Source organism: Notolabrus celidotus, chromosome 3, assembly GCF_009762535.1.
Source record: "Notolabrus celidotus isolate fNotCel1 chromosome 3, fNotCel1.pri, whole genome shotgun sequence".
In the NCBI taxonomy this organism is placed as follows: domain Eukaryota; kingdom Metazoa; phylum Chordata; class Actinopteri; order Labriformes; family Labridae; genus Notolabrus; species Notolabrus celidotus.
This window is the reverse complement of record NC_048274.1, coordinates 34488448-34513436: the sequence shown is the minus strand read 5'-3', so window position 1 is coordinate 34513436 and position 24989 is coordinate 34488448. Positions and strand designations below refer to the sequence as shown.

At 40.2% G+C, this 24989-nt stretch overlaps 3 protein-coding genes across 5 annotated transcripts in view; 1 reads left to right on the top strand and 2 right to left on the bottom strand.

Annotated features, from left to right (window-relative positions):
• The first annotated feature begins 205 nt into the window (after positions 1 to 205).
• ankdd1a (ankyrin repeat and death domain containing 1A) lies at positions 206 to 15388 on the top strand. 2 transcript variants are annotated; one of them, XM_034680225.1, is made up of 15 exons: positions 206 to 360; positions 2458 to 2561; positions 2890 to 2988; positions 4326 to 4424; positions 4552 to 4656; positions 4810 to 4908; positions 6505 to 6603; positions 7026 to 7124; positions 7219 to 7317; positions 7575 to 7673; positions 7934 to 8032; positions 8246 to 8341; positions 9125 to 9326; positions 10226 to 10357; positions 11723 to 15388. In XM_034680225.1, exons 1-15 carry the CDS (start codon positions 327 to 329, stop codon positions 11782 to 11784), a joined length of 1527 nt encoding a protein of 508 aa, XP_034536116.1. In that variant the 5' UTR covers positions 206 to 326; the 3' UTR covers positions 11785 to 15388. The 2 variants fall into 2 exon arrangements, with proteins under 2 accessions (XP_034536116.1, XP_034536117.1); XM_034680226.1 differs by having other exon boundaries at positions 212 to 360; positions 8249 to 8341.
• mthfs (5,10-methenyltetrahydrofolate synthetase (5-formyltetrahydrofolate cyclo-ligase)) lies at positions 15381 to 21284 on the bottom strand. Of its 2 annotated transcripts, none has more exons than XM_034680239.1 (3): positions 20866 to 21284; positions 17166 to 17430; positions 15381 to 16927 (listed from the first exon to the last, which is right to left on the bottom strand). In XM_034680239.1, exons 1-3 carry the CDS (start codon positions 20974 to 20976, stop codon positions 16701 to 16703), a joined length of 603 nt encoding a protein of 200 aa, XP_034536130.1. In that variant the 5' UTR covers positions 20977 to 21284; the 3' UTR covers positions 15381 to 16700. The 2 variants fall into 2 exon arrangements, with proteins under 2 accessions (XP_034536130.1, XP_034536131.1); XM_034680240.1 differs by lacking the exon at positions 20866 to 21284 and adding an exon at positions 18225 to 18357.
• Positions 21285 to 23228: 1944 nt separating this feature from the next.
• The window catches only part of cd81a (CD81 molecule a), a 36257-nt gene continuing 34496 nt past the window's right edge, over positions 23229 to 24989 (bottom strand). Inside the window, exon 8 of the mRNA XM_034680235.1 lies at positions 23229 to 24989. This exon is cut by the window's right edge and continues 888 nt beyond it. The gene's annotated coding sequence lies outside the window, so the exon portion shown is untranslated.

Below are 24989 nucleotides of genomic sequence, written 5' to 3'. Positions count from 1 at the left end.
GATGAGTACCGATGGGTATTATGACCTTTTCTCCAAACCCAGCAGAAAAAAAGCAACGTTTTTTACACCATTACTACAAACAACAGCTTTAAGATACTTTTTAAAATGTAGTTAAAAGATTGACTAAAAAACTATTAGAAGACTATTTTATTTTGAAGGTAAAAACCGGAAGCACATCCTTTTCAATATAATATTTGAGCTTGGCGATTTAGCGTCTGGATATCATAGACACAGCTGTGTGTCTTGGAGTCCAGCCTGCAATCCTTCACTGGGAATTAAATCATCCTACAACAATGAGAGAGAGAGCAGCGAGGAGTCTTTAAAAGATGGAGGACGACCTGGTGTCAGAGGATGAAATCTGTGAGTACTGTCAGACAGCAGCTGTGTTCACATCTGTCAGCAGCAGGATGTCCGTGTGAAGCACAGTACAAACCTGATTCAGACGCTATTCCAGCTCTATACTATGTGGTTTTAATAGGACCATGGACAGAAACGTTACTGTGCAATGTTTCATGTTTTACACACAATATTAATACATGTCCATACGAACATTTTTCTTCGGGACTGTTTTTGAGTAGCTCAACGAAATACCTCCTTTAAAAAAGTCCCTCCATGTTTAAGAGACATTTAGCAGAGACTCAACATAAGGTTGAGTTAATGTGACTGAAAGGTCGTGGAATTGAAGGACATCATATGCGTGTCTGTCACAGACTCATTATTCATGAACATATGACAACTACTTTGAAGTGTCCGGCTGGGTTCATTATCAAGAGCATGTCTGTCACTCAATAACTCAATCACTCACTCAATCACTCACTCACTCACTCACTCAATCACTCACTCACTCACTCACTCACTCACTCACTCACTCACTCACTCACTCACTCACTCACTCACTCAATCAATCAACCAATCAATCAATCAATCAATCAATCAATCAATCAATCAATCAATCAGTAATCATGTTTTATTTGTATGCATTATGTAGAGCAGAATAACAATCAAAGTTATCTCAGAACACTTTAAATATACTCTCAAGTCTTTGTTGTATCACAGAGACCAAACAAGGGTCCAGCGTTGTGTTTCTAGTCTGTTGTGTCTCCTGTTTTATTTTGTAGTTCTTGCTCCCTGTGTGTCTGGTTTAATTTTACTTCCTGCTCTTGAGTGTTCCCTCCATCTTGATTACCCTAATTAGTTTCACCTGGGTCCTGTTTCCACACCTGTTGCTTATTCCCCTGTGTGTATTTAGTTTCTCTATCCACCTCTCTGGCTCATTGAGTCTTTTTGGCCCAATCTCAATGTCCTCCCTGAGCCCTGAGCCCTGAGCCCTGAGCCCTGAGCCCTGAGCCCTGAGCCCTGAGCCCTGAGCCCTGAGCCCTGAGCCCTGAGCCCTGAGCCCTGAGCCCTTCTTGACTTAATTGACGTCAGCTGGAAAGTGATTAAGGGCAGGAGGCTGTAAGGGCTCAAACTGTAGAACTGGAATGGGACAGCACTTTGAGACTTCTCACGTGACCTGCATGGCGTCACCAGCTCACCTTAGTGATATTAGGAATTTATATTGCACAATTTTGACTTTCCTCAAATTCAAGGCGCTTAAGGGGTGACTGACTGTCATGTGATCCAGGCACTGACAGTACAGACTGCTTAACAGCACAATTTAAAATATATAAATAGGCTATATAATTATAAAAATATAAATAGGCTATATAATTATAAATATAGAAATTATAGTCTGCACATATATGTGAAGATGAATAGATTAAGGCTGTTTTCTATATTTATACTTACAGGCAGACTTTTTTACCTGTAAATTTCATTTCAACTTTCATGCTTCTTTTTTACTGTCACCCTTTTTATTAATTTCATGTTACAGCATTTGTTTACCCTTTCATGGCCGTGGGCTTCCCTAGGGAATGCTTTGAACTCTGGGTAATTCCCTTACGCTAAGGCTGCACAAATGCCCACTTACGGAAAGGGGGCATAAAGGACTCAAAAGGTCTGTGACAGTGGGACAGCCCTAAGCCCTCACTGACTTAGTGGGAACGCGCCTCAAAGTCAGTGAGTGCTTGAGGGTGGACATTGAGATTGGGCCTCTGTGAATCTTCCCTGTGTCCTTCCTCCTGTTCTCTGGTGTTCCTTGTGGAGTTTGTTAGATTTTGATTTTGAAGTATGTTTTTGTTTTTCTCTTGCCTCATTAAACGATTTATTTCTGCATATTTGGTCCCCCATATTTTGTATATTGATGCTACGTGATCACAGTGATGATAATAATTGTCACAGTCAAAGTCAGCACATCTAACTTTTCCATCAATTAGGTATCCACAATGTGTTATATAAAGAACACTACAATGGCCACTGATGTTGAGGTTACTAGAAGTCAGTGGGCTTACATTTTTATGGATGCCTTTAGCTGGCATCAGTACACACCTGAAAATGTTTGTCCATCCCTCCTGGTAGTGCTGGTGTCAGAAAAGGAGCTCCACGATGCTGCAAAGAGAAACGACTCAGAGAAACTACAGGAACTGATCAGGAAGGGTGTAGACGTCAAGGCCAAGAGCAAAGTAAGCTTTATGTCTCTACCTTCTCTTCATTCTTATTTTTATCCATTCATCATTTGAGAAAAAGACTCACCTGAAACTCTGCCCTTCACATGTTTGTGTCTGTTTATTGTCTCTTTGTTATTCTATAGACCGTTCTGCCTTGTGTTTAAAAACAGATATTGAACATGTTATTTCAGGAAAGTGCATAACATGAATAATGGTAAATCATACTATCCTGTGGCAACTGTTGATGAGTAACTTGAGCTATCCTTCAGTTTGTCTCAGTCTCAGTTGTCCACGCTCTTTGAGGTGTACTTGGTCATGTACCTCTCTGCCTGTCTCTGCACAGGTTGACCGGAAAGCTCTGCACTGGGCAGCAGGAGCAGGGAACGAACAGGCTCTCCGCCTCCTCCTGGAACATGACACAGAAGTTGATGAGAAGGACTCTGTATGTGTTTTTCATTTTACTTAACCTTTTATTTAACCAGTCCCAATGAGATTAAAAATCTATTTGTAAAGAGAGACCTGGCCGAGATAGCCGCCTCACAGAGCTCCAAACATTAAAGAAATAACACAACATGGAGAAATCACAACAGTCAACATTTCTAAAAGATATTCAAATACACGGCACCCTTTAAGGAAAACAACCACATGCCTCTGGCACAACACTCTTTATAATAATCTTACATTTGTTCAGTGATATTAATGTTGACCTCTTTTTGAAGATTATTCCATGTCCATTATTTCCTATATCTGTCTCAACTGGGGCACAGTGAAGAGCAACAAATTAGAGGATCTTAACTGGTTCCCTGTAGAGAGGGAAGTTAGAAGATGGAAGTTTCTCCAGTATCACTTTATATATGTAGAATATACCAATCAATCAATCTTTATTTGTATCACGCCAAATCACAACAAATGTTATCTAAAGATGTTTTTACAAACATAGCAGGTCTAGTCCAAACTCTATGTTAAATTATTAACAAAGACCCAACATCAAGACAGGATAAGATCCAGTCCCCTCTTAAGACAGGACCCAGTCTTATCTCATAAATGTTATCAACTATGAGCATTTCAATCAGGAGAGACACAATTTGAATATTAAGGTTATTTATTACAACTGAATGATTGATGGAACTTGGTAGAAATATTTGGTGTAAGAACTCTATGGGGATAATGTTATGAGCGTAGGATGTGTGAATTTGGCAGCTGAAGAAATCCCCCTAGAGTCCAGACTCCTGGTGGTGGTGGTTGATGATCCAAGGAAATGAAGACTTGCAGAGACCAGGTGGAGATGGGGGGGATGGAGGGGTGTGCACCATCAATGCAAGAAGGAACAGCAGGAGAGAGAGACACATTTAAAAAGACAGCAGAGTGTAGATAGGCTGATGATAAGGGCGTGCCACTGAGCTATTGGATGACGCCGCTGCTGATTAGCCAATGACAGCTCTGGTGCATGCAGCTGGAAGCGGGTGACCTATTGAATGAGGGAGAGGAGAGTTAAACAACTTCTGTGATTGCTTTATGGTCTTCCTGTCTGAATTTTCGCTAGAGCTACATTTCACCTCGCAGTATTTAGCAAGTTACAGCGGCATGGACAAACTTCCTTTAACAGGCAGAAACCTCCAGCAGGACCAGACTCATGTTAGACACACATCTGCTTGACTGAGTTGGGGTTGGAACGAGGGCTAGAGGAGAATAAGAGAGATAGAGAGATGATGGTGTTGAGACGGATAGTACCAGTAGGAGTAGTTCAGTGTCATATAACTCTGAAATGTTCTTGCACAGTTTGGGATGAATGCTCTGCTGCTGGCTTCCTGGTTTGGTCACCTTAAGATCCTGCAGGTTCTGGTGTCCTATGGAGCAAAGCTCAATTGTACAAACAAAGTGAGTTCTGCTTCATTTCATCATAAATACACACTCAAATGGAAAGGTTACAGTTTGACTGACTCACTCAGTTTGCGTGTGTGCGTGTGTGTGTGTGTGTGTGTGTGTGTGTGTGTGTGTGTGTAAGGATGGTCTCAGCATGCTGCACTGCGCTGCTCAGCGAGGCCACATCAATGTCCTGGAGTTTATCATGGAGGACCTGGAAGATGTCCGTCTGGACAGAGTTGACAATGTATACAAGTCTGAATCTTACTTTTCTCTGCATATCTTTTTGAACATGTTGTCTTGATGATCAGAATATTAACAACATCTTAACACATGTAGGTAAATCGACATAAGCTGTAATTCAAAAGCTGTGTGTTTCATTAACCTGCTGATGTCTCAGTCAGGAAAGACGGCTCTTCACCTTGCTGCTGAACACGGGCAGATTGAAGTGTCAGAGTTTTTGATCGGGATGGGTTGCACGCATGCTCTGAAGGACAAGGTGATCACACACAGATGCACACAAACACGTACAATGAATAAGGCTAAAGCAAACAAATGTACACAATGGGTTATTGTGCACAAAGTGTAAACGTTTCAAATCCTAAGCATCTGAAGTGTTGCACTGTATTTGTTGGGTTGCCATGAACACACCTTGGCCAAGGCTTACATGGGTTAAATAACACATCCATCATTTCAGCCTTCTGAAGCCGAGTGATTGAATTTTAAGCCATCAGCACTTAAACACTCCGCATAAAACAGGATGTGTTCTGTCTTTAAATCCTGTCTTTAAACACTTACAGCTAGGATACTATTACCACCTCACACAGCTGGCACAGAGTCAATATTTAATCACTGCTGCTCAGTGCCACATGGTCAACACTTCCTATGGAGGAAATAATCACCACTGAAGTCATCTCTCAGATAAACTTGAGTAGGAGTTCATTTTTATTTAATTCGCAATTATTTTCTCCTCTTTCCTTTTTTTAATGAGGAGACTCTTTTTTGTAATTTTTTAGCCATTATGGAAATGTCTTATTATAACATGAATGTGTTTGAAGAATGGTATTCATATATCAAAGTGTTGATAAATGAAAACAAGATGATATCTGATATGACTGGTTCATCTTAGGGAGGACAGATTAAATGTATTGTTCAAACATGTTAACTGTTGTTTTTTTTCATGAATTAGTTCATGGACAAAAATGCATTTAAATAGTAAAAAATCAAGCAGAAGATACCAACAAGTTACAACCACATTTAACATTGGTTCCACAGTTTTGCTAATAGACTATTATAAAGAAATCTAAGTAAGAATTTGAAATGTATAGATCTGGCAGATCACTCTGAGCTTCAGTACTGAATGAAAAGATGCTTCTGATAAACACACAGTTCAGTCTCAGTGATGGCAGTGTCCTGCACACACAGAAAACAGCTTTTTATGTTTCTTTTTGAGTCCTGTAGTCTGACGTTTTGGTCATGGCTATGGAACCTTCAGGAACCTGAAGTGAACTTATTTAGATCGAGGGTTATATACTGTCCCCTTAACCAGTGGTAACCTGCAGCTGTGCTGGAAGGTTTTTAATTCACAATGTAATGTAATGGATGCCCTACTTAATGTATGTTTTACAAAAAAGGAGACAATCGTTTATAAAATGAACATAATGCTGAACCTTTAACCTAACTGATAGAAGTGATATAACAGCTGTGGGGTAGTGACATTTATTCATCTGGTTTTATACAGTTTAATCTTTTTGCAATCATCACTGGAGTCGACCCTGCAGGAAATGACGCAGGTTTCAGTCACTTCTGTTTCACCGATGGGCACCAAGCCAGGAGAGAAACACCCACTATCACAAGTGAAAACAAATCGTGGTGTGAATATCACATACATCATTTGACCTGATAAAATCAGGCTGTATTTTAATGGTTTCTGTTATAATTTTTACTACAAATGCAACTTCAGCATCAGATCAGTGTTTAAAGACACTGTTCAAATCAGTGCATACTAACATCCCCTCCTGCTTGTGTTGGTGGATATTCTGTACAGAGAGGAAGCAGTCTCTGGTTGTGATGTGTTGTTGTGTCTGGACTTCAGGAAGAGAACACTGCCACACATCTAGCAGCCAAGTTTGGGCACACAGAGGTCCTGCAGAAGCTCATTGAGACTGGAGTGGACGTCGATGAAAGAAACCTTGTGAGTGAAGGTTCTGGACTGTGTTCTGTTCATAAATGTATTTTAATAAAGTAATATCTTATCTTATCTTATTTTTTTGTGGGGCTACAGAGCAATGACGGACGCTTTTCATAATTGGAGTGCCCTTGCCCTAATATTTTGCAATAAATGCAATGGCTCACATGAAAGAGAAATCATTATATCTTGATTATGTAATCCTTCCTGATTTAGATTTCACACATAGAAAACATAAATACTTAACATCCACACTACCTGACAGCCATACAGAACATTATGATGATGTTTTGATATTTGACCCTTAAATGAGCGTTGGTCTGGTTTTAGTATTTTCCTGTAAATTTATTTAACAAAACATCTTTTAGACACAAGGTCTGGACGCAGTGTGGAGAGCTCCTGACTGAACTGTACCTGCTGTGTTTCAGGACGGTCTCACAGCTTTGCACCAGGCAGCTGAAGGAGGTCACTGGGAATGTATCAAACTGCTGTATGAGTCCGGCTGTGACATCAACGCTCAAACCAATGTACAGTTTCTTCATCTAGTCATGAGTTATTTGGAAAAGATAGCAGATAAAACATCTCTGAATAATGTAAATCCTTGTTTTCTGTTGTCTGCAGACGAGTATGACCGCTCTGCATTATGTGGCCCAGCATGGCTTCGACAGAGAGGCCCATCTGCTGCTGGAGGCAAGAATATATGTCAATGCTATAAACAGTGTAAGTCTGATTTTAATTTCACAACTAACTCACATGATCTTTACATATCTAGACACAATAAGCAATAAAGCATAACATGTATAATTAATGCATCATTACAGAAAAGAAAAGGCATGTGGATGACTTTTATTGGCCACACACTTTATGCTGATCACCTGGCTGCTAACATCCATCTCTCTGTAGATGGGGCATCTACTTCTAAGAATCCCACACACGTAACATGAAATGTTTCTAATGAACTGTTTTGTTTGAAACAGCAACACAACACGCCTCTGCACCTCGCTGTGTTCAACAATCACACAGAGGTTGTTCGGCTGCTGATCGATGCTGACTGTGACCTGGACATCAATGACAGCGTGAGTATGAGCCTCTGCAGCAGCACCAGTCCGCATTAGACTCAAAAAGAGGGAGTGCAGATGTAAATTAGCTTCAAGCTAACTCTGGTACAATGCATTGAATGGTTACATTTATGTTCATATTGTACATGGTCCCTTTATAAATACATCAAATAAAGAAACTACCTCTTTGTGCCAACATTTAATTTAAGAAAAGTAAAAAATACGTGACTGTTACAGCAGAGTATTACTTTCATCATATTCTGTCATGTGTTTCACAGAGACAGCAGACGGCTCTACACATAGCAGCAGAGCATGGCTGGCAGGACCTGGCTGAGATGATGCTTATCTCTGGTGTTAACCTCAATCTGACTGACAAGGTGCCACACAGCACACACTGTCACCCAACACTCAGTGTTTGGATTAGAGTATGGCTTTAGATTAATGCACACTTTAGTAAACTGATTAATGCCAGTGTAAGTTAAGTTCTTTCTTGTTTTAATAATATCAGATTGACATGACTGTTTCATAGTCTAGTAAAGTGTATCCGCTGACATGTTTGTATGGTTGTAATCTCTGTATGATATACACAGCAGGGTAAAACATGTCTGGATGTGGCAGCAAGAGGAAACCACGTCATCCTGGTGGACATGATCATCAAAGCAGACCGTTTTTATAAATGGGAGAAAGTGAGTTCACTCTCATTGCGTCTGTGCCGGCTGTGACTCACCTCAAATCCCTTTCTTTAAAATGATTCAAAATAACATTATTTTCTAGAAACTCATACTTTTTTATAATTCACATTAATTTCTTATTTAAAAGACTGCTTCTGGGTCTTGATCTTGATGTCTGATTGGTATGTCAGTTATTAGCCAATAGCAACTTGGTGATGCCGATTTAAACAGGCAAAGGTACAGACAATGTAATTTGTATTTGTCTGTATTTAAACTCAAAGGAACTTGTTTTCTTTTTATTTCTATTGTTTCCATGTTGTTGGGTTTTTTCAACAATCAAAATTAACAGACGTAACTGAAATAAGAATAAGAACTAAGAGAAATACACAAACAAAGAAATACAAAAATGAATGCTAAAGGTAAAGAAGATACTATTTTAGCCAAAGCAATAAACAGCATTTATTAATAAGAGATGGGTAACCCACACATACTTATTTGCTACTGCAGATTTGGGCTTCAATCAATCCTGCTATAGAGCTCCTCCTTCCTGTTTCAACAAGGCAACCACAGCCATGCTGTTTTTTTGCCTTACTGATTACATCAACACGATTCACTTTACTTTTCAACAGATAATGTTTGTATCTTCTAGCAATGCAAGTTTTCTTATACATCTGAAAGTAACTTCAAACAGAGCTTTGCTGGTTTAAATTGTTATTTAATAATTTGTGTTCACCACAGTAAATGTGCAAACTTGTTTGTACTCAATGTTTGAAAATAAGCATCTTCTGTGATCTTCAGGATCAAATGGGCAGCGGGCAGGACTCCTGGGTGGGGAGAAATCTGAGCTTCAAGCAGGACCACCAGTCAGAGACTCAGCACATCCGCTCAGTCCTGTGGAGCCTGGCCACCAAGCACCTCTGCCGTGGTGAATGGAAGATTCTGGCACAGCACTGGGAGTTCAGTGATGCACAGATACGAGCTATAGAACATCAGTGGACAGGTGAGCTGGACTGGACTCTGGAAGACTGCTTTTAAACTTGTGACTGAACGGGAAGATCTGTTTAAGTTGCATAAAACCTTGTTATTATTATTCTGTTTACTAACTCTGCAGATTGAAGATGGATACACCTCTTATGTCTGTCCAGGTTTTCATTATTGTTTATTTAGTGCAAGGAGTGGATTGGTACATAAGCCCTTAGTGGACATGCAGAGTACAAAAATGGAGTGAATTAAATGTAGATTTTATTCACTCCATTTGTCCATGCAAGTCTGTTGTTTTTTTTGAGGTAAATTTCTTCAAATAACTTTCTTGCGACCAAGAAAACAAATGAAGGGTTAATCATGAGCCACACTAAGACATGCTGCTGTTACCCACGCTAACCAGGTGGGCTAAGCCTATTTCTGTGTTTCTTTTGTGCTGTCACAACTCTAGGGACAGGAATTATGATCATCTGACGGTAAGTCAAAATCTCAACAAAGCAACTAGAATGTGCTTGTTGTCATGGAAACAGAGCAAATAAAATGTATGGATGCATGTCCTCTGAGGGTGTCTATAGATTAGCCTAAAATTATATAAATGTAATGAACAGCTGACCTGATATTTCCACTCACCTCCCCTCAAAGACACCCAGGACTGAGCCAGCTTTGGAGCTGTGCAAAAGTGTGTTTTTCAGGTTATGTATGAGGAAAAATCAGGTTCTGTGTTCAGAGCTGTGATGTAGCTTCAGATGATCAGAGGGCTACCTTCAGTTTGGTTGTGTAATCCATCCCTGAAATGAACCCTCTTGATCTTGGGACTGCAGGTTGCAGTACCGCTTGCTCAGTTTTCAGTTTCACCCACTTTGAGTTGGACTTTGGATACATATGGATGTGTATTTTAATTCTTGGTTGAATCTCCAGGTATGAAAAGCTTCAAAGAGCACGGTCACAGGATGCTGTTGATCTGGTTTCATGGAGTGGTGGTGGCAGGGGAGAACCCCATCAAAGGCCTCTACGAGGGGCTGGTGGAAATCTCACGGACAGACTTGGCAGGTGAGCACATGGATCCTCACTGTGGGTTGTGTTTTTATGTTATCAACCATCAGTTTAACAGAGCTCCTGTGATGTGACACAATCTTCCCCACTCAGTATTATTTCAGTTGCCTAGCAATAAATATTGGATTCTCCCTGATCCGTTGTTGGAGGCTGAGCTGTATTACAGTATTATATATATAATGTATTAGACTGCAGCTGGTTCTGAATACAGTATGAGTCAGTGCTTCCTCAGCTTTGACTGAGTGAGTTTGGACGACTGCAGTTCTTACTCAATGCTAGGGTTGCAAAATTCCGGGAAACTTTCCATGGGAATTAACTGAAATTTATTGGAATAAACCAGGAATTGACTAACTTGAAGGTTGGCTCTTAATAGGGAACTTAAATATAGTTGCGGGAAATATATTTTGACTAAAACAACCAGATTTCATGTAAGTACAGTTGAATATCTATGCTATTCCTCTATCACATGCACATAGCACACTGATTACTGCAGGGCTATTGAGACCATGCCCCCTACATGCACTGTGCATTCCTCTATCACATGCACACATGATTTCTAGAATCCTGCAGAGGCTAGGCTTGAGAAGCTTGAGGGAAGATGCTCTTTAATTAACATTTTGAATGGGATTGCATTTTTGTTAATTTTTGAATGGGTTAGGTCGGGGGGGATGAGTAATATTTCACTCAACATTCATGTTTTTGTTCTTCAATGAAATAATTGATTGTTCAATAGAATATTTAACACTTGATAAAGTTCTGCTTTAATAAATCTGTTTTAATTTTGTTATTTTGGATGGATGTCTGCTTATAACAAAACAAATATTTATGCTTGGATATGATACCTTTCCATTAAATTACCCTCAATTCACATAAATTCACATAAATTCCCATGGGAAGTTTCCAATTTGGAATATTTCCAAAATTCCCCAGCTTAATTTCCCATGGAAATTTACCGGAAATTTTCCACCCCTCTGCAACCCTACTCAATACTTCTGAAACTGATTGATACAAACCTGAGATAGTGACTGAGGTTATGAGGTAGTGGCAGTCAATAGTAACATGAGGATGGGCCGTATACTAAATGTGCTCAAAATGGCAAAATAACACAATCTGCTATATTTGAAAGAAAAGTCTACTCTCATCACAGTTTGTGTTTTTTGCATTTTGATTGATTCCACACATTCGATGTCTAACACATAGACGTCACAGACCCTGTTTCTTTTCTCACATTTTTACCTTAGAATCTCTGACTCAGACTTTATCTGTGCATTCTCATGTTCTGAATAAGACAGACTGTGAGGTAGTGGATGTGTGTTGTAGCAGTGTGCAGATGTGTTATGTCTGTTTATTTTGTATTTTCAGAGACTGTGAGGCAGAAAGCTAACGCAGAGACCAGCTCTACTAAAACGTGCTCTGCAATGTGACCAACACTGTGAGTGACTGTGAAAGTAACACAGCAATCCAACTGTTTATGTGTAAAGTCCCAGAACCGAGCCAATGAGAAGAACGTATCCATAGCATTATTTGATGACACATGTTTACCCACACTGGATATATACTGTGATTGTTCTTGTTCAGAGCTTGTATTTTCTCTTGGGGTGAAGGAATGGGATGTTTCTTCATTACCTGCTATCCTTGTTTCTGTTTCATTTTCTGTTATGAAAATCAATTCAGTTACCTTCTTTTGAGTGCCTCTGAAGCCCTTTCACATATGCACTCCTGAAAATTACTTGAAAATATGAAGACAGCTTTCCTCTAAATTTTCCAAAGTTTTTATTCTCTCATGTCTTGTAGCATGAGGAAAGTGCAGTGCTACACACAAATAGACATATTCACAGTTAACCAACAGAGAAGAAAAGAGCATGCTGGTGACCAGAACAAGAGGATGAAGCAGCTTCTTTACACACTCAGATTGAGCCGCTCACACTGTAAATATCATCAACCTGCTCACTCACTCATGGTCAAACTTCTGACTTTTACCTGCTGAGTTCTCACAGTCGGATAAAGTCTTTATGTAACATTTCAACTGTTTCTTGAAGAAGGAGTAACCAAATGAAAACTTAATAAGCACATATATTAAATACATATGTATATGTAGAGCTGGGCGATATTAAAAAAGATGTTATCATGATGAAATATTTCATATCAGTCAATATCGATAATTATCACGATTAATATCAAATCATCACCATTGAAATTTAAAGTCAGATTTTTGCTCCTGAGTGAAAGTTGAAGACGGTCTGTTAGCTTGTATTTGGATTTAATGCTCTGATAGGCTTCTTGAATCTCTCATTTGATATGCATATTTAATACTTATTGTATGAGTATTGTTTTGAGTAGTGCACTCCACTGTAAGGTCACTAAAGGTTATGGGCAGAGTGATATTGTTCCCACAGTACAGTGAATGCATGGTTGTTCAGTTGTACTAGGTTTTACTTTTTCTTCAGTGTTGCTGTCGCTCGTTCCCGCTGTGTTTACATTCTGCTCCAAACGCCTTTAAACCATAGACTGTATAAAATATGGACGTAGGATCCGTGACGTCACCCATCTGTTTCTGAAGTGCTGTTTTGAGGCCAATCGTCGTGGGCAGCCATATTGCTGCTGTCGAGTGATTGTGACGTAAAGAGGCGGGCTTTGAGCCACCTAGCCAACAACTGCAGTGTTCCTGCAGTCAGCTGTGCCTCTCATTGGAAGACTTGTAATCTCAATATCTTCAAAATTGCTGCGTTAGAAAAAAATTCATCCCCCGTACAGTGTGTGCCGATGGAGAAATGAGCTATCCAGACTACACTTCTTTTTTGTACCAGGCAGTAAACATGTTTATTTCTGCTGTAAAGATCGTCTTCTGTATGTGGTTTCCGGTACTTCCGGAGCCAGCCTCAAGCAGATCCTCGATGAACTGCAGTTTTTAGCACTTCCTCACTGGACTCATATTTTTAGACCGGAGGTTGCCACTTGTTTTAAACCCGCCTACCTCTCACCCTGCGACATGATTGGCTGTTCAATGTCGTCTTCTTCTTCTGTTCAATGTTGGGTGGCACCTAGCGCCTGAGGCTCATTAGCGCCCCCTCACTTTCCAGTGGTTTGGGTGTAATTGCAGGTTTAAATATCAAAATTTTATCAAACATTAGTTATTTTTATTTTGAGAAAAATTATATCACAATAATTATTGTTATCAAATTATCGCCCAGCCCTTTGTATATGTGTAAAAATGTCACTGCCATATATACAGTATATATGTATAATATTCATTTATTTCAATAGTGATTTTTCAACATAATTATGATCACTGTCACTGATGTTCTGTGGTATCTGTCTTTCCACTGAAAGGAACTTTGGCTTGGGAACAATAAATTACCATAGAGTTTAGTTATCTAACAAGGAAACGATCTTAAAATACAAACATCAAAAATAAACAAATTAAGCAATAATTTTGTACCTTCCTTTTCTGAGGAGGTTGGCTTCCACTTATATGTTTCTTCATTATGCTTTTTAAACTCATATTGTCACTATGATTATGAAGTTTTTATAGTTTATTTAATACCACACTGGATCACTTGTTACAACCAAGGACCATACCTCTCACTTCTGCTTAGTAGGTAGCAGTGTATGGCTGCAGCTCTTACACACACACATGCACACACATGCACACACATGCACACACACTCACACACTCACACACTCACACACTAAACATACTGTAGACAGCTAAGAATGAATCATTCAACTACAGAAACACATGGAAACTCATATATAATCTTACCAGCATCTTAATGGTTCTTCATGTTGTTGTATGCTCTGATGTTTAAACTGTTGTTATCAATGGTTTATTCTCTGTCTGTGTGAGTGGCAGCTCTTCAGGCTCTGCACTCTGTCCTTGTGGCCTTAAACATGATTTGATAACCTCAGATTTACATTTAGTGTGGTCATAATTGTTTTTACAGAGAAAGTATGATTACTTTCTCAATTAGCACAGGCAACATGAGCCGGTCAACCTGACTGTAGTTTATCTCCGTTTATCTAAAGCACAAGTGAAAGCAAAGATGCTGCTCACTGTTTCTATGATCACTCACTACATTCTGCACCACTAAGTCTTAACTCTAACCTGCTATCCTTACCACAGTTTATTCTTCAGACTTGCTCAGCAGAGGGAAAACAACTTATGTTCATTTTGAGCAAGTGCAAGATCAGTGGGTCAACACTTGAATTTTGTGCCAACTTAAGGGGTTAAATGCTTTAATCCTTTAATTTGATTAAAACAAGAAAGCTAAGATTAAGTTTGGTTCCACTTGCATTTCCTTGGGCATGGTGTTTTTGGAGCGCTGTATTTTCTGTGTTTTTATTTAGGCCACTCATTTTATTACCAGGTGTAAATAATGTTGATATCAATGTTAATATAAGCTTTTTTTGCATGAAGTAAAACAGTTAAATCAATCACAAATCAATGACATGATTCATGTGTTACATTGAACTTCAAACTTTAAACTGTGGTGTGCTTTGCACGGCTTAATTTCAACATGATTGCAACAAGTTGGATGTTCACTAATGGCTTGGGTATGAATCAATCAAACTTTATTTATATAGTGCCAAATCACATTCTACTGTATTATTAACATCAAGACAAGATAACATCCAGTCCCATCTTACAGACAGGACTCAGTCTGATCTCATGTTAATCCACCATGAGCAGAGCACTTTGCAGTATTTAGCAAGTTACAGTGGCAAGGACAAACTTCCTTTAACAGGCAGAAACCTCCAGCAGGACCAGACTCATGTTAGACACACATCTGCTGAGTTGAGGTTGGAAGGAGGGATAGAGGGAGATGAAGAGAGAGAAAGATGATAAAATAAATGCTGTTTCCTTGAGTTAAACAAATAATTGGTGTATGAAGTCAGCTCTAATAAAACACTTTATTAAATTAAAGATCAATGCAATAACGTGTTCTGCACTAATGCAAATGTATTTTCTATAAACTTCACTGAAATGATGTATGTGTTGAAAAATCAATAAAAACTCCACTTTGATAACCCTGAGTTTTATTCTTGCACATCTGAGCCATCAGTTATTTTAAAGGGATATTTCAGTTTTTTTGAAATGAGGTTGTATGAGTTACAAGTCACTGGTCATGAGCATAGTCAGGAGAACCTGCCAACTTGAGAGAGGGCTTAGGTTAAAGTTGACTAGCAAGCAGCCTTTATCCCTGATGTGTCTGTGTCTGTATTTGCTCACAGTGCTGCTCTGATGATGGAGGTGCAGATGTTTACACAGAGTTAAAGATAAAAAAAAAACTTCCTTCAACAACACGTTCAGCTGACCAGCTACATCTTTTCACTTTGGCCACAAGATGGCAGAGGTTTACAGTTTCTTAGGAACAGTGCTCCTCTGAACAGTTATGAATCTCTCTGTCAAATAATAAGTTGATCATATGATCACGAGTTAAACTTCTTACAAAGGTTTATTTTACCGTAGGGTTTGTCAGATTTTTATTATTTGAGATGATTATCAGACGTTTATGTGGAAAAGTGGCCTAGGCCTTCATCAGGCAAACTTGTTTGGACAGTGTGCGGGATTCTAGCAACTCAAAGCCTTTTCTTCATGCTTGCAGCCTGTAAATAACATTATGTCATATACATTTAGAACTTGAAATCTGTTCTACGGAGGTGACAGGGGGACTGCCACTCATCAGATTCCAAAAGGTTAATTAAAACTATTTAGCAAAAAGCCTGCCTGTTCTCAGCTGATTGTATATCAGCATGACAAAAGAAGAAAAAAAAACCCTGATTAAAGCACCTTTAATGAAAAATAATACTTCAAGCATTGAATTTGTAGCTTTACTCATACTTGATTTAATGACAGTAAACAGGTGTCACTGAATTTTAATGCTAATAAAGAGATGTCACTGTAATTTAATGACAAACAGGCTGAAAGGATGCTGAAAAATAACATGATCCAGCTTCAGAAATAAAGTGAATTCATGTTTTTTAGAAGTCTCTAGATAAGAAGAGATAAGCACGCATTTGTTTAGTGAACGGAGGCTGGGTTAATCATCGATTCAAATTTTGAGTTAAGTTGTAAAACATTAACTCAAACGCAAATGACATGACCTCATGTATGGGCAGGACAGGTGTCCTGCATTTAATCACACCATGCTCTTTTGGTCTTAACACACCTTTGGTATTAGTAGATCCACCTGAGTTCTTTCTGCTATATCAGATCAAAATATCTGTAACTGTGAGGCAGTCTGTTAGTGTCGAGGTCAGGTTAAACATTTGCTGACTTTGGCAGGTAAACACAGTAAAGGTAGATTTGAGTTCATGGACCACCTCTGATGATGAAGAGCTACTCCTGTTCCTCATGCAGGATCTCGTCTATGAGCACGTCGTTGGCGTCCACAGGGATCTCCGGACACAGCTGCTCTTTGAAGGCCAGGGCGATGGTGAAGGGCTTTCCTTTAGGGTGTTTGATGCAGCGCTCCAGGTACGTGTCGTAAAAACCCTTGCCTCGTCCCAGACGATTCCCAGACCGGTCAAAACCCAGACCAGGCATAAGAATGAGGTCCACACCCCCTGGAGGATCAGAGCAGAGAGTGATGAAGAATGTCTTGAGAATGTCTACTTTTACCATAGATAGGTAGGTAGGTAGGTAGATTGATAGATCAATTCTGACCATAAAGTGCTAATCTAATGACGTTTTCACACAGAGAGAAAGTTTAGATTCAACTTTTTAAATCAGAACTTCAATGTCTGGATATTTTTTTGAGCAGGAGAGACAAAGTAACAGAGGAGCAGCAACCTTCAGTCTCACCTGCAGACAGAGCCTCCTCCCTGCTGTGGTCTTCGTATGCAGGCTGTTGGATGTTCCAGGATGTCAGAGGCAGCGTCTTCATGTCATCCACACTCCTGAGCTGCAGCATGTCCATGTGATTGCTGCTGCTCTCATATCTGGGAATGAAGCAGCTTTTGCCCCATTTAAACACATCTTTGATGATTTCCTCGGTGCGCACTTCATCGTGCATGCTGAGAAAAACTGCAATCCGCTGACAGGACACATACTTAGGGTGTTTGAACAACTGGGAGAGAAAACAGAAGGAGAGAAAATGAAAAGGGTTATTTGTAGAACATTGAAGAAGAAGTCATTATGAAAAATAATAATATTCTATTATATATATATATATAGAGAGAGAGAGAATATAGACTTTTATAGTGGACACCAGCAGCATCTTCTAAGCTCTTGAGTGAAGAGCTTACTAGCAGAAAGCCTTGAACTAACATTTTGAGGCAACAAGAACCAGGTGATGACATTACAGTCCTACAAGCTAACAACAATTAAGGTATAAGGGATTAGGCTGACCTGTAATGGGAAGAGAAACAGCTCATGCATAGTGCATTAATAAAATCTACACAGACCTGAGAGAGTCTGATGACAGAGAAGATGCTCCATCTCCTTAGAAAGCAGGCTGAGTCTGTTTCATATCAATCAATCTTTATTTGCATAGCGCCAAAATCACAGCAACAGTATATCAAGATGCTTTTACAGACATAGCAGGTCCATACTCTATTATGTTATATTGAATAACAAAGACCCAACATCAAGACTGGGTAAGATCCAGTCCCCTCTTACAGACAGGACTCTGATCTCATCTTAATCCACCATGAGCATTACACCTAGCAGTAGTAGTTGGGGTTGGAACGAGGGATGGAGGAGATTAAGAGAGAGAGAGAGAGAGAGAGAGAGAGAGAGAGAGAGAGAGAGAGAGAGAGAGAGAGAGAGAGAGAGAGAGAGAGAGAGAGAGAGAGTATAAATAGACTGTATGAATAATAGACAAAGCACAACTGGTAGTTATTATAGTGACCATTGGTTTACCCTGCTGCATGAACTTCTGCTGAGAATCCCCATCCCATGCAGTGGAGGAGCTCCTTCAGTAACCTCTGCTGTGATTACTTGATGGGCTGCAGGTGAGTCCAGCCCCATGTGCCCACTGGCTGAAACACCTGCACTGGGAGGTAGATTCCCTCTATCACCTCCCCCAGCCTGAGTTTGTGGTACTGCCCTCTGTGTTAGATTGGAGGGGCAGCTTCCTCTGGTTTGCCGCACAGTATGCCTTTTGAAAGATAAATAATACTCTAACAGTAAACATAGATATGTATTCCCTTCTGAACAAAACAAGGGATTAAAGGCAGCAGAGCTTGTCTGGTTTAGGGCTCTTTAAGTTCATATTAAAGTGCAGAAGGGTTCACAACATCTGTGCTTAGTCTTGAACACTGAGGAGACAGGATACTGCCACTATTACTGAACACCCTCAGTGAAAGCATACTTGTCATAGGGATTCTTCCACGTGTCCTCCACTAAGCCAGTGGGTCCACTCCAGCACTCATTGCAGGAAGAGACAGATCCAGTTTCACCTCAGAATGAAGTTTGTCTTGTGTTGATGGCAGTGCACTCTCTGAGGCTGCTGCTGACCTGCTCTTCCCTGCTGTGGTGATTTTCTGAATCAACCCGGAGAGGCTCTTCTCTTTCCTTTTGATAGTGGTGGAGTATGAGCTCTGTGCCATTGCTGCTGGAGGATGTGTGTAAGTTCTTGTGCTGTGAGAGCAGTGGCTTAATCACTGCAGGCCTCAACTGTGTCGTACACAATCTAAGCAAAGCTTCCCTTGAGGCTGGGGACCATATAACTGGATATGTTCAGCACATTCTTCATTTCCTTTGTATATTCCAACTACTCATCTTCTTTAATTACATGTTTCATCTGTTTGGTGAGGGTGCTGTCTTCCTCTTGATCTTGAAGCATCTCACTGCTAGCACGCTCCAAAACTGGCCTCAGGGGGGAAAGTTTGACTTGTCTCTCTGAGGCCAGGAGGTCAGTGAAATCATGGAGAGGGCAAAGCAGTTGTTGTACATCCTCCAGGACTGTCACTCTCTTTAGGCATAAGATGCCAGGTGCTAGCACCCCACAGATGGCTCCAAGAACCTGGTATTTCCAATGTGGATCCCCACCTGGTGATCACATCATGTATCAGTGAATGCTCAGGGTTGTAACTCGGCCTGCTTCTTTGTGGGCATGCTCTGATCGCAGACTCCGACCTCAGGATCTTGAGGTCTTTGGAAATGGCCAAATTTAAACTGTGACCAAAACAAGAAAACCAAACAGGGAAATGTTTCAAAGTCTTCTTAATAACGTTGTATGTTCCACACAGACTCTTTCTTTCTGTTCCAGTCCAGGAGCATGTTTTCCATCGTTTCTGTGATATGCTCTGCCATGTGATCTTCTGGAAAATAAAGAGTCTCGAGACAGTAAGACTTCAGTTTCCAGCCTGAAGAGATGGAGTGGACTGTAAAGCTCATTAAGGGTTCTCATCAACCACCAGTGCCAGTCTCAACCCTCCGCCAGCTGCTCCTCAACACTCATACCTTTTAGTGCATGGTTAAGATTTTATTTGAGGTGATGTAGCTTCTTACTGAAACAGTGTATTGTGGTACTGCCTTTTTCATCAGGTGAAGAAATCCAGCTTCTTCCACAATCTGAAATCATAGCTTTGGACATGCAATAGGCCACGGTTTATTCAAATCCTGGGCTTGTTTTGAAGAGGACATGTAGGTCACACACTTTGCAAAGGATTCTGTAACAGTAGGTTGATGAACTCCAGCTGCAGCAGTACCAGTCTTTGGGTTAAATCAGAAAAAATAATATAAATTATGCAAGCCATCCAAGCTTGACTGGACGTGCAGTAACGACTAAAGTTGTTTTTTAATATTTAGTATTTCAATACTATGATATAAGACTAAGATGAACTTTAGCAATCCCCCGGGGGTGCATTTAGGTGTCAAAGCTGAATAAACTGTGCATGTGGCTGATTCATGAGCTGGTGAATGAGCTGGTCATGATCAGTGTATATGACAAACACTGAATGAGCTACCAATCCAGGTGTGATGAGCACAGACACAGGCAGCTGCTGATCAGTTCTAACACATAAATTAAATAACGTTAGAGTGTGACTGAGGGTAAAACTGTAAGTCAGCCTTCTTGGAGGTCTGTTCGTCCAATGAGGTGCACAGATGTACAGATTATTTAATGAACTTCACATGAAAAATATCCAAACAGTCACAGTAGGTATTTATTATATTTCAGAAGGACAGTTTGCTGGACTTTACTTTTGACTGATCCATGTCCTCCACACCTGTCATATGATGGTATATATGTTTTGTATTTTAGTACAATTAAATGTACCAACAAAAGAAAACATGCTGTGCTACCGTGTGCTACATGATTTAAATAAAAAGAACACTAACACAGCCCCTATCCTCGCTCCTGTGCAGGAAGTAGAAAGGTTGATTCATTTACCTGAGGAGAACTTCACAATAATGTTAAAGTGAGGAAAGGAAACATGAAGCTACCCTGCGTTGATGAGTGATCTGCTCATAGTTGGTAAAGCCGACAGTCCAAAGGTGATGTGGACCCCTCTGTCAGAGAGTTATTTGAGTTTTTGCTGACAGACTGTTTTCTTACCTTCTGTGAAACAACCAGAGACTGCCGGAGTTTCTCCTCCTCACTCAGCGCAGCGACCCGCCGCTTGATGTCCTTCCTCAGAGCCTGCTTCGCTGCTCGCAGTGCTGCCATACTTTGACACAGTCTATGTGCTCACCTGAACTCTGACTTTAAATTATGTGGATTCAACAACTCACTTCCCTGCAGTGTGTTCTGTACCGCTCTGATGTGAGTGATTTCAACATCTAAGTCGTGTTTTCACTTCATGCAGGAGTTACACATTAACGCGAGTGAACATGTGACAGTCAGTGAGGGGGGTCACAATCTAATAACAGCTGTAACTTCAGCCTGAAAGCTCAGAAATGACCGATAGTAGTCCTGCAGGATCCTGCTCCTGCTTCGTGGACATGGCCGCGCCGCATGTCTGTGACGTCAACGCGGCGTAATGGTAACGCACTGCGCGCTCTTCGCGGGAGCGCGCAGTGCGTTACCACAGTAGAACTAGTGGAGAATGGGTACAGCTCTTATTTATACAGTCTATGGTACAGCTGCAGACTGCATTTCTCTCAGTCCCTCACACAGTTTGGTCCTTTAGGAGCTATTTGTTTATTTTTGTATTTAGTTGTTTATTTAGTTTACAAATAATAAGTAATATTAGTTTCCTTTTTATGGTTAATTTAAGATAGATGTGGGGGATATATATTTTTTATTCCAAAGTTTCTTTATTGGGTTTTTTATGCACAGACAAGTACAGAGTAGGTTCTGTGACACTAAACAGTAGGAACAGAGTTCTGTGACTGATGTTAAAAAACACATTAACAAAAACAACATTGAGATCCAACCCGCCCCTGAACATTGATCACTTCACACACACCTCACATTCATACCAACATTAATTAGGGGTAGACAAACAAAGAAACAAGCAGTACCAGGTAAATACATTAGAGAAAACAAGATCATACAGAAATAGGTGATCATTACCTGAAAACAGGCTAGTGCATTGGGGATGTCACTTTAGGCTTTAGAGGGGGGATATATTTTTGCTAGTCATTTGTTTAGTATATTTAGATTTTTTGAATATTTAGTATTTATTTTGTTTGTTTCGTAATTAATAACAGTAGGCACCTGAGTTTATTTAGGTAGGTAGGAGACAGAAGGCCAGTATGCACACAGGCAGGCCTATGTTTTTTTTTTTACCAGCACAAGAGAGGCAGCAGGGGCCATGATTGTTTGTCTGTTGTTTGCTTGCTTGCCATCCAATAAACCAGTGTGGGTCGGGACCAAGCGGCAACCTCCGGTCTAAAAATATGAGTCCAATGCGGTAGTGCTAAAAACTGCAGTTCATTGAGGATCCGCTTGAGGCTGGCTCCAGAAGTACCGGAAACCACATACACACCAATTCAAAAAAGATTATCTTTACAGCAGAAATAAACATGTTTACAGCCTGGAAAAAAAGACGAGTGTAGTCTGGATAGCTCATTTCTCGATCGGCACACACTGTACGGGGGTGAATTTTTTTTTCTAACATGGCAATTTCAAAGATATTTAGATTACAAGTCTTCCAATGAGAGGCACAGCTGACTTGATTGACAGGCAGGAACACTGTAGTTGTTGGCTTGGAGGCTCAAAGCCCGCCTCTTTACGTCACAATCGTCAACAGAGGCAATATGGCTGCTGCCGCTGATTGTTCTCAAAAGAGTGCTTCAGAAACAGATTTTATACTGTCTATGGTCGGGACCCCCTGCAGGGTTGCGAGACACAAATGGGGGGTCGTGAGATGTCTTCCAGAACGTTGTTTTTTGTAATTGATCAAAAAATAGTACATTTACCCATTATAGTAAATAATATCAACAAAAATAGTAGCTAAACTTGAAATAAAACCTTGAAAATATAAAGTGTAATGAGTTTTCTGCCTTTTTTTTTCAGATGACTCCTAAGTTTAGGGTTAGCAAACAGTTAATTATCAAAAGCATCAGTAGCAGCAGATTAATTCAAAAGGGCACAGGAAACAGCCACATGCTCATATGGTAGGCTAATTTTGAAGCTAAATGAAGCCACATTAAATCACTTTGAGGGACAGGGTCGCAAGTCTTTGGCACCTACATTTTTCGGGGTCGCGGGCTGAAGAGTTTGGGAACCCTTGCATTAAACCATAAGAGATGCTAAACCTTTGCATGGACATTGGACCTTTTTTTTGCCTGCATTATATCCCCACGGTGCATCATTCAGTTTTTAAAGACATGGTCACTTCAGTCATATATCATTCACAACATTTATTTAAATGGAATCAGCTTGTTGCTGATATCCCGTTCTTGATATGGAGCAGTAGTTAACTTTAAGCTTCTCTCTCTGGACTCCACCAACAAAAAAAAAGACAAGACCCATTTTATTTGTAAAGTACATTTAATCCCTTTATATCTGGGCAAACCAAAGTCTACAGGAGCAGAGTGAGGTTCAGAATACAGGCAGTGTGTCCTGAGTGTCAGATTCAAAAGGCAGCTTCATGGACCGGTCAGTCAGAAACTGATGGGTTAAACATTTGACCTCCTCACAGTTGACACTGCCACATAATCCCCCCCCCCCCACACACTCTGTGCAGACCTCCTTTTACAACGTACCAGACAAGTTATCACAATACATGAGAAAAAAGGCATACATTGTCTTTCTACAGCCTTCATGATTTCATTAGTACAATACATAAGAGCTGTAAATATTACAAGACACTTTTACTGGTTCTCAGTTTAAGTATGAGATGTTAACAAGACAGGTTTTAGTTGGCGACGGTGATAATGTTGAGGTTACACAGGATGATGTGACTGAGTGTGAGTGTGTGTTAAAGCTGCAGCTGAGACCAGCGGGATCAGACATCAGGACAGAATATGTTCTTGCCTGTGATGGGTGCAGAAGCGGCATATTCAGCTGCCAGGCATGATCCTCCTGACCTGCTGAACCCCAGCTGACAGGTGAGAGTGTAGCTGTTGGTTTGACTGTGCTGCCTGATACCAAACAAGACAAAACCCAGCACTACAATCGGCCTGAGAGGGTTAAAATGAACCTTCAGAGAACAGACACAAAACACGTACATACTTCCTTAACACTGGTTTACATCAGGTGATAATTACAAGAAGCCAGGGATTAAAGGGAGCTTCATGCAGAAACCTTTTCTTGGCCGGGGGTGAGAGATCCTGGACTAGCTACTTTGAGCTGTGTTCAAATCATGAACTAAACTAATAATGGCGTTGCTTTACTTAAGTTTGACCATCTAATAGGTTACACGTCAGCTGAAGTTTGGCTTTCTACAGTGCTATGACCCCACAATAGACAGATTTCACTGTTTTACAAAGTAGAAAGGATGCTGAAATAACTGTCATGGCACAGTTGTGTAGAAAATGTGTAGGGTCAGTCTGTAAAATGTCACGCAAATGACTCTTAAAATGCTTGTTTTTTAAATGGAGTTTGGCTCACAAGCTCAAATGACAGGACTTTAGGGAGATACTGGATGCTCTCCGAACATGGCATTACGCACATTTCTTGCTTGTGTTGGAATAATTTTAATCGTACTGATACACCAAACGCACTACTTTGCATTTTTGCTTGAATCAAAGCTTTATATTGACTTTGTAATTCCACTAAGAGAAACTTAACTTAAACTTAAAAAAGTTCCAGTTTTCTTGTAGTTCTATATTCATGATAAAGTCTCTGCCCTGATCTGTCATGAACGCTAACACAAACTCAATTGTTTCTGGAAAGCATTCAGGGTCAAACTAACAGCTTATTATCATTAGCAGGACAGAAAACACTTAGTGCAAATCAGGCCTACACTGAGAACAGTCATTACATGAATCATGACAATGATGAAGGTTAGTACAATGTTGGGATGACAGGACAGAACAATGAGACAAGGAGCAGGCTGAACCAGATATGGAAACTTTGAAACATGCTTCAGTCTGCTGAGACCCTGACTGCAAATGTGTCTCTTCTATAAAGACACGTTTGTTGTAAATGGTGTTACTGCAAAAATAAAAGCGCAGTGGCATTCAATAAATTCCTTTTTCTCTTTAAGACTCCCCTTTGAATGTTTCTTTTTGAACTTAGAGAGATCACACTGGAGGAGGTTCCCAGAAATATTTCAAACACATTCCTGA